Source organism: Pteropus medius, unplaced genomic scaffold, assembly GCF_902729225.1.
Source record: "Pteropus medius unplaced genomic scaffold, Ma_sr-lr_union100, whole genome shotgun sequence".
Classification (NCBI taxonomy): domain Eukaryota; kingdom Metazoa; phylum Chordata; class Mammalia; order Chiroptera; family Pteropodidae; genus Pteropus; species Pteropus medius.
The window spans coordinates 10,203,923-10,220,154 of record NW_024352785.1 but is presented as its reverse complement, the minus strand read 5'-3'; the positions used below and the strand labels follow the sequence as shown (position 1 = coordinate 10,220,154).

The window sequence follows — 16,232 nt, the reverse complement described above, 5'->3', positions numbered from 1 at the left end:
CTTTCATCCTCTACCAAAGTGCAAGTCAGCTGAAGAATGTCTACATTTTTACCTTTTGCTAACATGTTCCCTCTTCTTCCTGGTTGAAAACTTTCCAAAAGTTTTATTTTGCACATTCTTAGGGGTAAAAGATGTGGGTATGTGCCAATTGAACAACTTTTATTTTACATATGGGTAGATTTTATCACATTTCTACTGCTCTTTCCCCCAATCTCTATGGAAAAGTACAAAAAGTGACATTATTCCACTGTGCACTGGTGATTAATAGGGAAAACTTAGGGAAAAGAGTACCCTGAGCAAACAAGAGTCTGACACAAGACAGGTCCTAGCAAACAACTTTCTCCTCAAAATAAACCTGCAGTCTTATTACCCCATTTTCCAAGACTCCCTGCCCTGGGAACCTGTTTTTAAATACAATTGTGGAAGCTAACTTCCTTCTTTCTCCTCAGGTCCTGGGACTTAATGTCTCTGATGCATTCATTCTTCCTTCGGGCCCAGTTCTTAGAAAAGTAAAAGGCGGATTCAACAAAGACATTTTGAGAGAGCATGGCCCATCTATTACCTACCTCTGTGAATCCCTCCTAGATCATGATAAGGCCCCTGCTCACATGAAAATTCACACAGCTTTAGGAAAGACAAACAGAACACCTGGCACATTCATAAGCCTCTCACGATCAGCTAATTTTGATTTGTTCTTAACTTTACTGTGACAAAACCACAATTTTCAACAAGCCTATTTTGCCCTGTTTCTTTTCCCACTTCATTATACTCTTGCTTGCTTGGACTGGAAGGGGGCCTGTGGCCTCTGACAACAGCCACTTCATCTACCACCAATGAGAAATCCTGAACAAGTCACGCAGTCTTGCTGAGCCTCAGTTTCTCCATCTAAAAAATAATGACACTACCTTTTATGGATGTTTGAGCTTTCATATTATTAGTAACTAAATTTACCAATAAATGACCTTTAAATTCTCCTATATTCCTCTCAATGTCACAAATTGTTCTAAATTTAGATGAACTACAGAAGAATTCAAGGAGGAATAAGTTATAGCTTGGGATGAAAGGCTCGAAATCACTAATGACAAATGCATTTAAAAAGGTCCCAGAGATCACAGTTGACTATTAGCTGAATATGAACCACATTTGCCTCCCCCCATAAATTTTAAACTACCGGAACTACCAGAAGTTAGGGGTTAGGTGTTTTTTCTTCTGTATCATTTATAATACTTGCAAAAATATGGTTTCATAACAACTGAATAAGTATTTTCTCAGCTCTGCAGGTACTATAAATAAAGGCAGCTTGATATTAGCATACACAAAGAATAAAAGTATGTTTGCAAAGTTTGTTACATTGGCATTTGTTTTATAGCATTGGCTGTTATCTCTAAAAGGGATGAGATAGAGAAGATTCAAACAATTGACAATATTGTGGAAGGAACATTGAGCAGGGAATTCAGACACCTGAGTTCTTGCTCAGGATGTGCAGTGTACACACAGTGGTGTAACTTTTGGGAAGGTGCTTGAACTCTTTGGGCATCTATTTCTATAAAATGCAGATATGGGACAAGATGAGCTCTAGAGCTCTAAAACTGATTCTAACAGGGTTAAAGACACCCAACAGGATGGAAAAAGAGCCCTTGAGGTGGCCATGACTAAGTTATCTAGGACTGGGAGAAACAGTCCTTTGAGAGTTCCTATGCGGCCTTAGGGGATCCATGAATCCTCTGATATTGTAGGATGTTTTGTATAAACAGCGATATATTAGCATGAAAAAGTATAATGTAGAATGAAAAAGCACACCCAATTATATAATATATTTATATATTTAGAAAGCCAAAAATGCCTATTGTTTATGTAACAAAAATTATAGAAAGTAGAGCTTGATATCTTTTCTGCTGCCATATATCACAAAGCACATAAATAAATCTCAAGGAGATGGCAAAGTGAGGAGGAGGGAGAAAATCAGACTCTTCAAGGAAGAGGGAAAATTTTATGCTCATCGAAATGGGCTAGAGACACCAGTTTAGAGAGTCATCACTTTAGCGAATCAAACATCAACAAGTGCCTTTCAATTCCATGATCCAGGTCTCCAGAGGAGTAAAATTAAAAAAAAAAAAAAAATCTCTTGGCTTTTACTCAACTATTTCTCTCCTTGGTTTTATACAAACAAACAAAATAGGAAAAATCCCTACAATAAACAGGCTTTCTGGCTCTCAATCTTAACTTCAAAGGTCAGGGCCAACTAGCAATACATACGATCTGGTTATGCCACATCTGGGGACCAAAGACTGGTATTTATTTCCCTTCTCTCTGCTTTGGACTTAAGCAACCTTGTAAGGATATCCTGACCTCAGAAAACAGAACCATCCACCACCCTCTCCTCCCTTCAGACCTCACTGAAACATGTTATTATGGTGCCCATGAAGTCTGGGTTTGGAGTGTTCAGCTGGTGAGGAAGTTATTTGGCAGAATTTGTCTCCTAGTAGATCAGTATTTCAAAGCCACTTTCTTTCTTGTCCTCTTATACAGCCAGAGTAACATGGACTCACTACTCTCTTATGCTGGAAGAGGTCTTAGTGGTCAAGACCACGTGATGCCCTTGGGGATCAATCTACTACCTATAAAAAAATATCCACTCAGTAAGGTATTTCATTACAAATTATCTTATAAACTCCATATGCCTGCAGCTCTAGTTAACAAGTGCTAAATAACATAGCTAGTCAAAGATTAAATAAGACTCTTTGGAGAGTTGTCCCCACTTTTTTTCACAATGCACTCAGAAATCAAAATGTTTAGTAATGACAGATGTTATACTGCTAGACTGTGGTTCAAGAATTGGCCCATGAATCATGTTTGTTTATTACTTGTGTAATAGATCTTAAAACTGAAGTTTCTACCAGGCAACAAAACATAATAGACGTAAAATTCCAAAGAAAGGTGCCAAACCATGTTATGAAGATTTTCAAAATAAATGGTCTCAAGAACATGTAGGCTCCTCTTGCACTTCTTAGCTACATCAAGGACATAGAAGAAGGGTCAGAAATGGAGACAAAAGAGATCAGAGAAGAGATTTCTTGAGTGGGGCGGGGGTTAGCTCTCTAATCCTGAGCTAAGGAGAGAGCAGTAGACATGTTTTCCGAGACTGAGACTTAGAGGCTGGTGCCTAACTCACTCTTAAGAAAGTTGAAATTGACATTGGCCCAAGTCTAACTCCTACCAGGTAGGAATCCGAGAGGTAAGAGAACTGACTGATTTGGAGGCAGAACCAGAAGAGTGCTGCTGCCTTAGGGCCCATGTCAGCTCCAGACAAGGGATGTATAAATGGGCCCTGAGACACAGGATGAGCCATAATGTGGACTGTCTTGGGTTCTGTCCAATATAGCCACCTGGAGAAGCTTGGAGATGCACTACACGATGTCTAAGGGCTGAAGAATGAGTCACAAGTGACCATCATAGTCACAAGTGACCATGAATGGAGAAATAAGAACATTTTGCAGGATCAAAGGAATTATAGAAGAAAGAGAAACAGTGAGAAAACTCTGAACAATCCAGCAAAATGACATCTCCAGGGAAAAAAGGCATCTGCTAGACCCAAGTGAGATTAAATGACAAGAACACTGGTTCAAGTAAGAACCACCCTATGTGTCACTTCTCCCTGCCTTCCCAAGTCCCACTGGACCCAGTGGGGTTGAAACCGCAGCTCAAGATAGAAGGAAGGGTAGGGCTAGAAATATGAGGTGGAGAAATGGAACAATCCTACCCCTTATCTTACCACAAGTTTCCATCCTGAAAGCCAGACCAAGCCTGGGGAAGAGAGGGGTGGACGAGGAGAGAGAGAGATTTAACAGTAAATTAAGTTCAAAGTTTTGACTATCACATAGGACTAGATTTTCTAATTTCTGCATCTGGACAGTGTTTGTGACTTAGTGACCATAGATCACCTGTCACTTAAGACTGAGCAGGAAATTATGAACTTCTAGAGTAATCATACAGAAGCAGAAAATATTACCCCAGAGACTAAATTTTAAAAGGAAAGTTGGAGAAATACAGTGGCATTTTTACTGAACCATGAGGTGTGCTTTTTCAATAAGCTGGTTACACTGGTTTTCAAAAAATACAGGATCTAAATCTTTGACGAGCAGAACCGTCTCCCAGAGAAAACTGCTCAGCCACATGAAATGTGTGAGTTTAACACCTCTATAGGATAATGAAATGACCTCTTTTCTCTGTGACACCAATGACACCATATGCCTGGTACTTGAGTTCACTGACCTTGTTTTAAGACTTCTCATTTCTTTCCTAATGTTACTCAACTTTCTCTCTTGAGTGTCATACCCTGAGGACTGTGCCAGATTTTCGAGCATAAACAGTGACTGGAAGGAAGTCTTTAATTCTCTTTATGCTATTTCTACACCTGCATAATTGGTTAATTTTAATTATGCTGTTTTCACCTTAATTTATACCAAATAAAGATCCCGATTTTCTCTAGCCATTTTACACAAACAAGCCGCTCTCATCTTTTGATTTTTCTATTTTCATTTCTCTAAATACCTCCATATTCTTTCTTATCTTTTATGAAGGAAAAGCATGATCAGAAATGAGAGTATTCCTAAAGAACACTTTGAACAGGAATGGGATTATACATTCTCTCTTCCATTGAATTTCAAAAGTAGAAGAGATCTTGAAGGACCCCACCATCTTAACTTACAGATGTGAAAGCTGATGTTCTGGGAATTTATGCAACTGATTAGACAGCTAGTAAGAGGTGGCATCCTCCATCTAACATTATGTTCTACCCTGCAGCAGGTAATGCCAGCATTCTGTCCATATCGGCTCAGATCTATTTATCACTTTTTCTCTCTCACCCAACAGTTACCACCTGTGTCTCCTTGTGGGACTGCATTAGCTGCACCCTAAAGAGCAGACTACCTAGGAATTAACTTGGCCTAAGGACCAGTCTATAATCAATGACTTACAGTTGAGGGTCGGGGGGAAGTAGTACAAATGCTCCTGCTCCCTTGCTCCTGATGGGGAAATTCTTAGGTGTGCCTCACACTCTCTCCAGATCTCTCCCCCATGAGACTTTGTTTGATCTCATATCCTGGCTTGGCCTCTTCTCAATTCTTCCCAATTCTCCAGTTGGTTTTTCCTAGGAATGCTTCCTAAGAAATTACTTGCACAGGAAAATTTGTCTCAGGGTCACACTCTGTCATAAGAAGGAGGGTGAAAAGTAAAGACACTTGTTATGTCCACTTGTCCTTCTCTCTCTCTTCCCAGCCTTCCTCCCCACATTGGAAGGTCTTTCTACTACTCTTCCTTATAATACAGCAACTCGTCTTATAAAAAACTGCGTAGACATGAAGGTTGATTCAAAAGTCAAAAATCAATCAATATAATATACTATATTAACAGAAAAAAGAAAAAAAATCACGTCAACTGATGCAGAAAAAGTGTTTGACAAAATCCAACACACATTCATCATGAAGGAAAAAACCTATCAGAAATAACATAAATAGAGAACTTCCTCAACTTGATAAAGAACATACATAAAAAATCTACACTTAACATCATATTTATTGGTGAAAGGCTAAAAACTTTCCCAAGATCAGGAAAAAGGCAAGAATGTCTACCTCACTCAACATAGTGTTGGAAGTTTTAGCCAGCTCAATAAAGTAAGAAAATAAAATAACTGGCATATGGATTGGAATGGAAGAAATAAAACTGTCTCTATTTGCAGATGAGAAAATCCCAAGAAATAAGGAATCTACAAAAAAACTACTAGATATAGTAAGTGAGATCAGTGGGTGGGTCATAAGACACAAGATACACATATGAAACTCAGTATTCCTACATAGTAGTAACAAACATGAAAACGAAAATTAAAAATACAATATAATTTATAACTGTTCAAATGAAATTACTTATATGTACATCTAACAAAATAGATATAGGATTTGTATGCTAAAATGATAAAATGTTGATGAAATAAATCAAAGATCTAAATAAACAGAGACATTCTCTGTTTATGGATTGAAAAATTCAACATAGTAAAGAAAGGTAGAAAAACAATGGAAGACAAAAATAGGAACAAAGAACAAGGGCAACAAATAGAAAACTGTAATGAACAAGGTAGATATTAATTTGACTATATCAATAGCAATATCAGAAATGAAAGTAGAGACATCACTAAAGATCCTATGAAGACTAAAAAGATAATAAGGAATACTATGAAATACTCTATGCCCTCAAATTTGGTAATCTAGATGAAAAGGACCAATTCCTTTAAAGACATAATCTGCCAAAACTCATACAAGAAGAAATACACAATCTGCATAGGCCTATATCTATTAAAGAAATTGAATCAATAATTATTAGCAAATAATTATTAATAATTAATAATCTCCCAAAACAGAAAGCACCATGCCCAGATGGGTTCACTGGTGTATTCTGCCAAATATTTAAGTAAGAAATAATACCAATTCTCTACACTCTCTTTCAGAAGATAGAAGCATAGGGAATATTTTTTTTACTTATTCTATGAGACCAGCATTACCCTAATACCAAAACCAGACAAAAACATTACAAAAAACCTAATATTTCTCATGAACATAGATGTAAAAATCCTCAACAAAATATTAGCAAATTTAATTCAACAACAATGTATGAAAAGAATTATACACTACAGCCAGTGGGATTTATTCCGGGTATGTAAGAAAAAGCTCTTGCCAAAATCCCATGCTCATTCAAGATAAAAACTCTCAGTAAAATAGTAATAGAAAAATAAACAAATAGATAAATGAAATAGAATAAAGACCCTGCAATAGACCCACATAAATATAGTCAACGGATCTTTGAAAAAGGAGCAAAGGCAATACAATGGAGTAAACACAGTCTCTTCAACAAATGTTGCTGGAAAAAATGAGACATCCACAAGCAAAAAAATGAATCTAGACACAGATCATACACACTTCACAAAAATTAACTGATAATGGGTCATATACATAAATATAAAATGCAAAACTATAAAACTCCTACAAGATAACATAGAGAAGAAAACCTAAACGGCCTTGGATATGGCGATGTCTTTTTGAACACTACACCAAAGCAATAATCCACGAAAGAAATACATGACAAACTGACTTTGTTAAAATTAAAAACTTCTGTACTGTGAAAGACAATATAAAGAGAATGAGAAGACAAGCCACAAACTGGGAGAAAATACTTGCAAAAGATACATCTCATAAAGGACTGCTAATCCAAAATATACAAGGAACTCTTAAAACTCAACAATAAGAAAACAAACAACTCAATTAAAAAATGGGCCAAACACCTCAACAGACACTTCACAAAGAAACTACACAGGTGGCAAATGAGCATACGAAAAAATGTTCCACATTATCTCAACAGGGAAATGCAAATTAGAGCAACAATGAGATACCACTACACAACTACTGAACGGCCAAAATCCAGAACACTGACAACACTGAATGCTGGTGACGATGTAGAGAAATAGGAACTTTCATTCATTTTTGGTGGGAATGCAAAATGTACAGCCACTTTGGAAGACAGTTTGGTGGTTTATTACAAAAGTAAACATACTCTTACCATACAATCCAATAATTATGCTCATTGATATTTACATAAGGGAACTGAAAATATATTTCAACACAAACACCTGCACACAGAGTTTATAACAGCTTTTTCATAATTGCCAAACCTTGGAAGCAACCAAGATGTCCTTTAATAGGCGAATGAATAAACTGTGGTACATACAGACAATGGACTATGACTGAGTGCTAAAAAGAAATGAGCTATCAGCCCATGAAAAGACATGGAAGAACCTCAACTGCATATTACCAAGTGAAAGAGCCAATGTGAAAAGGCTACATACATATTTAATCATTTCAACTATATGACATTCTGGAAAAAACAAAACTATGGAGGTTATAAAAAGATCAGTGGTTGAGAGTGATAAATAGGCAGATAACAGAGGATTTAGGGGAAGTGAATAGACTCTGTATGACTTTATAATGATGGATATATGTCATTATATATTAGTCCAAACTTATAAAATCTACAACCCCAACAGTGAACCCTAAGGTAAACTAGGGACTTTGGGTAATGATGACGTGTCAATATAGGTTCATCTTTAGTTAAAAAAAAAGTCCATTCTGGTGTGCGATGTTGATAGTGGGGCAGGCCTTGCATTTGTGGGGGCAAGGGCTATGCGAGAAATCTCTGTATTTCCCTCTCAATTTTGTTGTAAACTTAAAACTGCTCTAAAAAAAAAATTCTTAATAAAAGAATTTGTAGACATGAAACCAAAAGCATGACCTATTAAAAAATTGATGAATTGGACTTCATTAAAATTAAAAATTTCCCTCTCTGAAAGAATTATTAAAAGGATGAAAAGACAAGCTGTAGATGAAAAGACAAAAATAGACATATTCATAAACCATATTTCTCACAACAGACTCAAATATAGAATATATGGGGGGAAAAAAACCTCCCAGAACTCAACAGTAAAAAAACAAACAATTCAATTGGAAAATACGCAAAAGACATAAAAAGATATCTCATTGAAAGTGATATACAGATGGCAAATAAGCATGAAAAGATGTTCAACATCATTAACCATTAGAGAAATGCAAATTAAAATTACAGTGAAATATCACTATACACTTATCAGGACAGCTAAAATAAAATAAAAAAGTGACACTACCTAATGGTGGTCAAGATGCAGAGAAACTGTCATTTGTACATTGCTGGTAGGGATGTAAAATGGTACAGACACTTTGGGAAACAGTGTGGCAGTTTCTTAAAAGCTAAACATGCAACTACCAAAAAACTCAGCAATTGCACTCCTGGGCATTTATTCCAGAAAAATGAAAACTCACATTCACACAAAAATTTATACACAATTGCTCATAGAAGGTTTATTTATAATAGCACCGAACTAGAACCCCAAATGTCCTTCATTAAACAACTTTCCACTCTCCCAGCCCTTAGCAACCACCATTCTACTTTCTGTCTCTAAGAATTTAACTACTCTAGGTATCTTATGTAATGTCCTCAAGGTCCATCCATGTCATTGCAGATGGGAGACAGAGATGCTCTTTGTATTTCCTGGAATGACTTCCTTTTTCTTTTCTCTTAGTGTTGAGTAAAATTATTTAAAAACATTAGTCTCTCCAGACTGTGATAAAGAGTTATCAAAGAAGAGAGGTAAACATTCCAACTGCTGCAGCTGAAATTAGAGACATCCCAAGAAAAATGTGAAATCAGTAGGTAGGGTCTTCCCAAAGTGGAATCTTCTTCTTAAACTCATATATATCAGGAATGTGGCAGATTCCATGTTTAGATAATAGGAACAATTATAATTATTGTTATACCCTAAGCGAATAATAGTGCTACCACTGCACAGGTTATGAGCCACTCATTTAATTCTCACAACACTCTAAAGGTAGACACTACGTCTAGTCTATAAATGAGGCAACAAACTCAGAGAAGTGAAGTGACTAGCTCAAGTCATACTGCTCAGGCTCAACATCAGGCCTGTTGGGGTTCCAAAATCTGTCTCATCGCAAGTCCTCCCTTGGTCCAGGTTCTTTGTGACCTTAGCTTTAAGCTGAACCGTAGGTTTCTTTTCTTTGTGAGTTCAGAAGCAGAGACCCTGAATAACAACAACTTTGAGGCAACAGCTCCTCTAAGATGCCACAGTTCTGGAGCTCCATCTTGGTCTACAAACATCTGTAAAACTTTATTATAATTTCTGCCTGTTTGAATTTTAATGTTCTCAAAATATGGTTTCTAGTTACCGTTAGAGTTGGCAGCACAATAGAAAAGGAGACTTTCCTTTCCCATGTTTGCTAGAGCAGTCTGTCTGGGCCACAGCCCCATTAAGACTTCTCATTAAGGAAGAAGAAAGAGATGGGTGAACAGATGATTTACTTACTAACAGCAGGAAACAGTACCAGATATGTGTGCAGAGAGCAACCATATTTTTCCTCTGAAAAATCTTGCACCCTGAACTACAGTTATTTCAAAAAGTTCCCAGTGCCCATAAGGGCAATTACACATCATCTTAATGTGAAACTTTTCAAAAATTATTTTTCAACCACTGATGTGCTTTTGAAAGAGGAAAAAACAGCCATACTGTCCTTAAAAACAAAAGTTACAGATTACACATCCACTAAGGCATCTTATTAAACTTATTTAAAAACCCCTGTAGTTTTGAAAATAGCGCAGGAGACGATTTAGGGGGTAATTTAGTGGGTTTCTTTCCCCTAGAGAACATCTGAGAACATTTTCTATAATAATAAAGAGTAAAGTACATGCAGTTGTGTAAACCGCAAATGCTCCACCAACCAGTACATGAGTGAAAGAGATCGCTAGTTTGAAAGAAAGACCTTTTTGGTATCTTCCACCTAAACCATTTCCCCACTCCCCCACTCCCCCATTCCGCATGCTCGCTGGAGATCAAGTAATGTGCTCCCAGAGTGTGGCATGGGGCAATTCTTGTACACAACATTTCTATTGGGAGACATTATCTATCTCAAATGAGTGTAAAAAGAACGTATGTACACTACGTGCGCTTGCAAATTCGGAGGAGAAGTGTGTCATCGCTTTCATTTTTTTTTTTTTTCCAGCAGAGGAATTCGGAAAGCGCAGGCTCGGACACGTAGCAGAGTTGTTCAGAGTTGAGAGGGGTAGGGGAGGAGGCCGCTCACCAACAAAACTGGACGCGGGCCCCAGGCGGAAGGCGGGAAGGGATGAATTAAAGGGGATTCCGAGGTTCTGGAGAACCCTAGGAAAAAAAGAGAGAGAAAACAAACAGCTCCGACGCGGGTCTACCTGTTGCAAGAGCAGCAGTTACACAGCGCCAAGGAAAAGAGGCAGAGCAGGGAGCTCGCTGAGCGCGGAGGGACGCGCCACGGAGGGAGCATCGGGGAGCGCAGGACTGCTATAGGCCCCGCGCTTCTCCTACTTTAACGCCCGGAAATCACGCGAGGATCTCGTTAAAACGCAAATTCTCATCCCCTAGGTCGAGGGTGTGTCCTAGGAGTTGCCTTTTGAACAAGCTCGCAGGTATTACAGCTATAGCAAGTCCGCGGACCAAACTTCGAGTAGCAAGGGATTTGCTCACTGCGATGAAGAAATTGCGAGTTAGAGGAAAAGGGGGCTTTCTGAAGCGGGGGCAACGATAGAAACAAACTAGATGGGCAGGCATGGGAATGAAAACTGGTCAGATGAAGGACTACGGTCTCGAAGCCTTTATTCCAAGCAGGGTTTCTGGAGGGGAAGTGGAGAAAGGAGGCGCTCTCCCTCTGGCTCTAGAAAAAAACGTCGCGAGGGATAGGTCAGGGGCTTTGGGCAAAAGGCAGGAGCCGCGCACCTGGAGGCAGATAGGCAGCTGGACCGACGCCGGGGCCAAGGAGGCCCGGGTCGGCCTGCCCTTACCTGCGCGCACCCTGGTCCATGTAGATGTTGAGGAAGAGTCCCTCCCTTTTGTCCTGGTATACCGGGCCGGAGAAGCTGAGCTGCAGCTCATAGAGACTCCCGGGCTGCAGAGCCTCGCGGAGCTCCAGCACCATGTACTCCATCTCCAAGGCGAACCACACGTCCTCCACCGGCACGTGGCCCACGGTGGCGTCTCCAGTGCCCGAGGACAGAGGACCCCGCACCTCAGCTCTCTCACAGTCCAGGAAGAGGCTGTGCAGCAGCAGCCGCGCCGTGGCCACCGCACAGCGCACTGTGATGTTCACGCGGCCAGTGAAGCTCAACGCCGGAGCTGAGAGCTCATCTGGCTTCAGCCGCGGCCACAGCTCCAGCTCGTAGTGCAGTGGCACGAGCCAACGCGGCAGGCGCAGCTGGTCCCAGGGCCCGAAGGGTCGCCCCTTGCCCAGGGTGGCCGTCACCGTCGGCTCAAGAGTGGGGTCCGACTGCCGGGTCGGCGGCGACTCCTTCTGCTCGCCGGGCGGGGAAGGCGCGGCGTCCTGGTCCCCGCCGTGGTGAAGCTCCGACGGCGCGACACGCGCGCAGCGGCCGTACAGAGCGGCGAGAACTGCCAGCGAAAGCAGGAGCGCGGCAGCCAGCCCGGCCAGCAGCAGGGCTGCCGCGCGGCTTACGTAGAAGCCAGAGCTGGATGGGGGCCCCATGGCCTGGACCCCAGATGGGGGTGAGGCACGAACCCGGAGACAGCGGTGGCGGCGGCTCAGAACCTCGGTCTGGGTGCTCAGGGACGGGACCTACCTCTCTTTTACCTTCTCTCTTCCTCCTCGAGAAGCTGGGAGACAAGACAGAGAAGATTTGGACCACGACTTCCCCCTCCCACCTAATCAGATCCAGGTCCCTGCCTTCCCACCCCGCCCGGCAGAGCCCAGAGAAGAGGCGGATCCGGCGCACCCAAGCGCGCGCCTCGCAGAAGAGGCTTCTAGAGTCGGTGCGGGGAGGGGACAGTCAGAACAAACTCGGATTTGGAAACCTCCGACGGAGATACTGGATTCAGGGGATTTGTCTCGGTGCAGTTCAGGAGTTGTCGGAAAAGAGACAGGTACAGAGCATCCTCAGCTCCTTGACTGCAGTGATGAGCTGCCGGTAGCACACCTGCTGGCCACCATCGGTTATACCTGCGCTAGAGGGCGTGATGGAGGCTTAAGGACCTGGACTTGAGAGGACGCGCTCTGAAATGACCCTGCGATAGACAACTGCAGTGTCAAAACTAACTTCCGGAGCCAAATCTTTGGCGCGAAATTCGCCTCCTGAATAAGCTCGAAACTCAGGCTGCCGGGGCAGCGAGTGTGCTGATGAAAACAAGGTCTGGCGTCCAGGAGTCTTTTCCGAGATGGGGAAGGAGCGCTGGAGGAAGGGGCGACAAAAAGCCAGGGAGAGCGGCATCAGCATCCCCCCGGCGAAGGAACGGGAAGGGTCGCTTTACCTTGGGACCCAGCGGGAAGCCGCCGCTGAGCTCCACGGCTCCCGGGGACTGGGTATCCAAACCCGGAGCGGGGTCAGGCTTTCCTCTCCCCTGCTCGGGGAAAGGGAAATACTGCTCTCCAAACCGACTTTTTCAAGCAAAGAGAATAAGACGGTCCCGTGGACACCTTTTCCACTCGGAAAGTGAGGGGCTGGAACTCGTCTCCCAGGCGATGCTCTCTAAGCAGCCCTTGGCATGCGGGCATCTGTTTGCTATTTAGTAATGCTCCTGGGAGAGTCCCCCGCCTGTGGCCGAGTTCCGAATCTGCACGCGCTCTTGGATGAATTGGGCATGAGTCCCAAGTACTTAGGACGCGCTGCCGAAGAGGCAGGAGAGGGTGGTTGAAGATCCTGTGGCCAAAGATTTATTTGAGCATATCCGTCATTAAACTCCAGTTTTTTCAGAACAGAGAATTTTTTCGTCACAACCATAAAACAATCTTCACTTTCCTGCTTTGAACTGTATCTCCCTTCCAATGAGGAAACCCTTCCACCAGAGTTCAGACAGGGTAAACCCAGGTGATTCTCCTGGGAAACGTGATTTTCCCTGCTCCTCGAACTGAAATTATTCACATTAACCACAACAGCAGCAGCAGCAGCAAACCTCTGGAATAAGAGAAGGAAGGGGACTTGACGCCAAGCTCACCAACGGGGTTGTGCTGTAATCTGTGGACTAGTCTCCTGATTTCAGGTTTGACTTGCCTCCTTCAGAAATGAAACAATTATGTATAAAAGTGCTTATGACGACATGGATCACTCTCAGAAGATCCTGGATAGAGCCGAGGGAGGACACTCTTCCTCAATTTCTCCCTGTAAAACCTACTGGCAAGTCAGGCTGCCAGACTGTGAGCTGCTAAGTTAGCAGGGGTCTCTCTGAGTTTAGGTCATTGTCAGGTGGGGATTGTCGCAGATTCAGTGCTAATTAATTATTGTCCTTACCACCCCCCTGGACAATTTTTTGAAGAATTTTGAAGGATTCCACACTCCCAGGAAAGATTTATTGGAATGAAAAAAAAAGAGGGGGGGTGGTAGGCTACATGAAGCTGGTTGAAGTGAAGGAAGGAAGGAAGGAAAGGAAGGAAGAAAAAGGAAAAGAGTCAATAACAGAATTACTACAAATTCATATTCCTCCTTCCCCTCAATTTTCAATAAGAAGTTCTACTGAAAAGTGAGTATGTGGATGAGTATTTAATTCCACTTCTCTAAAGAAATAGAGATCAACCACCACACATAAGGTTTCAAAGTAATAAAATTGTACCAAATGATTCAGCGATTTAAATATCTTATTAAAGGGAAAATATTTGTGATGAATTATTAAAGTCATTTAAAAGAAGTTGCAAATAATATACTGACTGAGTCATGCTCATGTTAATAAAAAAGCTGAAAAATACTATTATATGAACTATTTGAAAATACTATTATATGAAATACATTTCAATGCCAGAGTAGTTCCAGGAAATAGATCAGTTGCTAGAAAAACACTAACTAAAACTTAAAAAAAATTTTTTTAATGAGCTACTCAGAAAATCTACTTATTATTCACATCAGCCAAAGCAGTGATTCTTAACTGGGATAACTTTTGGTGTCTCCCTCCCCTGGCAATCGTTGGAGACATTTTTGATTGTCACAACTTTGGGAGGGGAGTGCTACTGGTATCTAGTGGGCAGAGGCCAGGGATACTGCTAAACATCCTACAATTCACAGAACAGCCCCCAACAACAAAGAAATATCCCACTCAAAATGTCATCAATCTACTGTTCAGAAATCCTAACCTAAAGCAATAATCCAAGCTTTTCATATGCTACCCAAATGAAACTTCACCTTTACATCTTGTATCACTATTTACTTTTGTTATTTATGGTTATGCTTTGTCATGGCTATTATTTTTCCATCTTTATTTCTTGGTATTTATTTTAAACCTCTTTAATGCTTTAGTATCCCCCTTAGGCCACGTCATAATTTTTCTTTTCTTTTTATCTTCACTTTGAAAAATTAATATTTTTGAATAATATATTTATAAGGTTTAAAATAAAAAATATGAAAATTTATATGATGAATTATCTTGCTTCCACCACTTCCACAGTTAATAATTTTTAATATTTTTTGTGTATCCTTTCAGTGTTTATTTATGCAAATCAAGCAAATACAATTACGTACTCTTGTATTTCTCTTACACAAAAATATAGTATACTAAATATCCCACTCAAAATGTCATCAATCTACTGTTCAGAAATCCTAACTTAAAACAATAATCCAAGATGTATTTAACAATATATCTTAAATATCAGTTCACATTCTTTTTTACAGCTGCATATTATTAAATTGTATGGATATACCGTTGCAAAAATTTTCCCAGTTTGATTATTTGAAAGGATTCACCAGATTATGCCATAGAGTATCTTCACATAGGCTCTTATTTAAAGGCAAAGAATATAATGCCACAAGAGAAAGAATAAGGACAAGTATTCCAGGTCAGAGAGACATCCCATGTGCAAGCTCCCCAAGGACCCTTATTTGCATAAATCAACTGTGCTGTGTCACCAGCTTGAACTACCCAGGATTGTGAAAGAATCTTGTTTATGGAAACCTCATGGAGAAACTCTTCCAGAGGCCCTTTAAATAACCAAGCCAGGTTTGTCAGACCCATAAATTCAATTGCAAATTATCAGTAAAGAAATTAACCCTAGAGGGTCTCCAGGGAGACTTTCAGACCTTAATCAGCACATCATAAATCGATCAAGAATTCAAAACCAGATATCCAGAAGTAAGGCAAAGTAAGGACCACTGAAAATCCTCTTCTACATGAAAGCAATGTAAACACTGGAAAAATTGTCAGAATTAACTATTTCATAACTCTGGAAAGTAACCAAAAGCTTGCAGCAATCCAGGAAGTATTTACTCAAGAAAAACAGCCAAACCTCAGTAAAAAACACTGAGCTTTATGTCATTTTAACTTGCTTTATTCTCATTTATTTTCATTTCCCTCTTCTCACCTGTGCAGTAGACTTTAAAATCAACAGCCTGCTAGCGTGGTGAAAACCAGCAACCTGGCAGCCACTGGAAGGAGCATAAAAGTCTCAAAGTCCCTTTAAAGCCTAATGGTCAGAGAATTGTCATTATTTGAACTATCTGGTGATTCCCTGGGAAACTCTACTCTCACAGCTCTCTTTGACCTAATTCAGAGTTCACTCAGTGTGAACAGCCTTTCCTCGGGGACATTGGTTGAAACAATCATAGGCAATTGTTTAACATTGCAA

The 16,232-nt window shown here is 40.7% G+C and overlaps 1 protein-coding gene across 1 annotated transcript in view; it reads right to left on the bottom strand.

The window, feature by feature from the left end:
- The window catches only part of LVRN (laeverin), a 54,232-nt gene extending 41,899 nt beyond the window's left edge, over window positions 1-12,333 (bottom strand). The window contains exon 1 of the mRNA XM_039848496.1: window positions 11,461-12,333. Within this exon, the coding sequence (XP_039704430.1) occupies window positions 11,461-12,158 (698 nt within the window). The 5' untranslated portion in view covers window positions 12,159-12,333. The remainder of the gene's footprint in view (window positions 1-11,460) is intronic.
- Window positions 12,334-16,232: the final 3,899 nt, after the last annotated feature.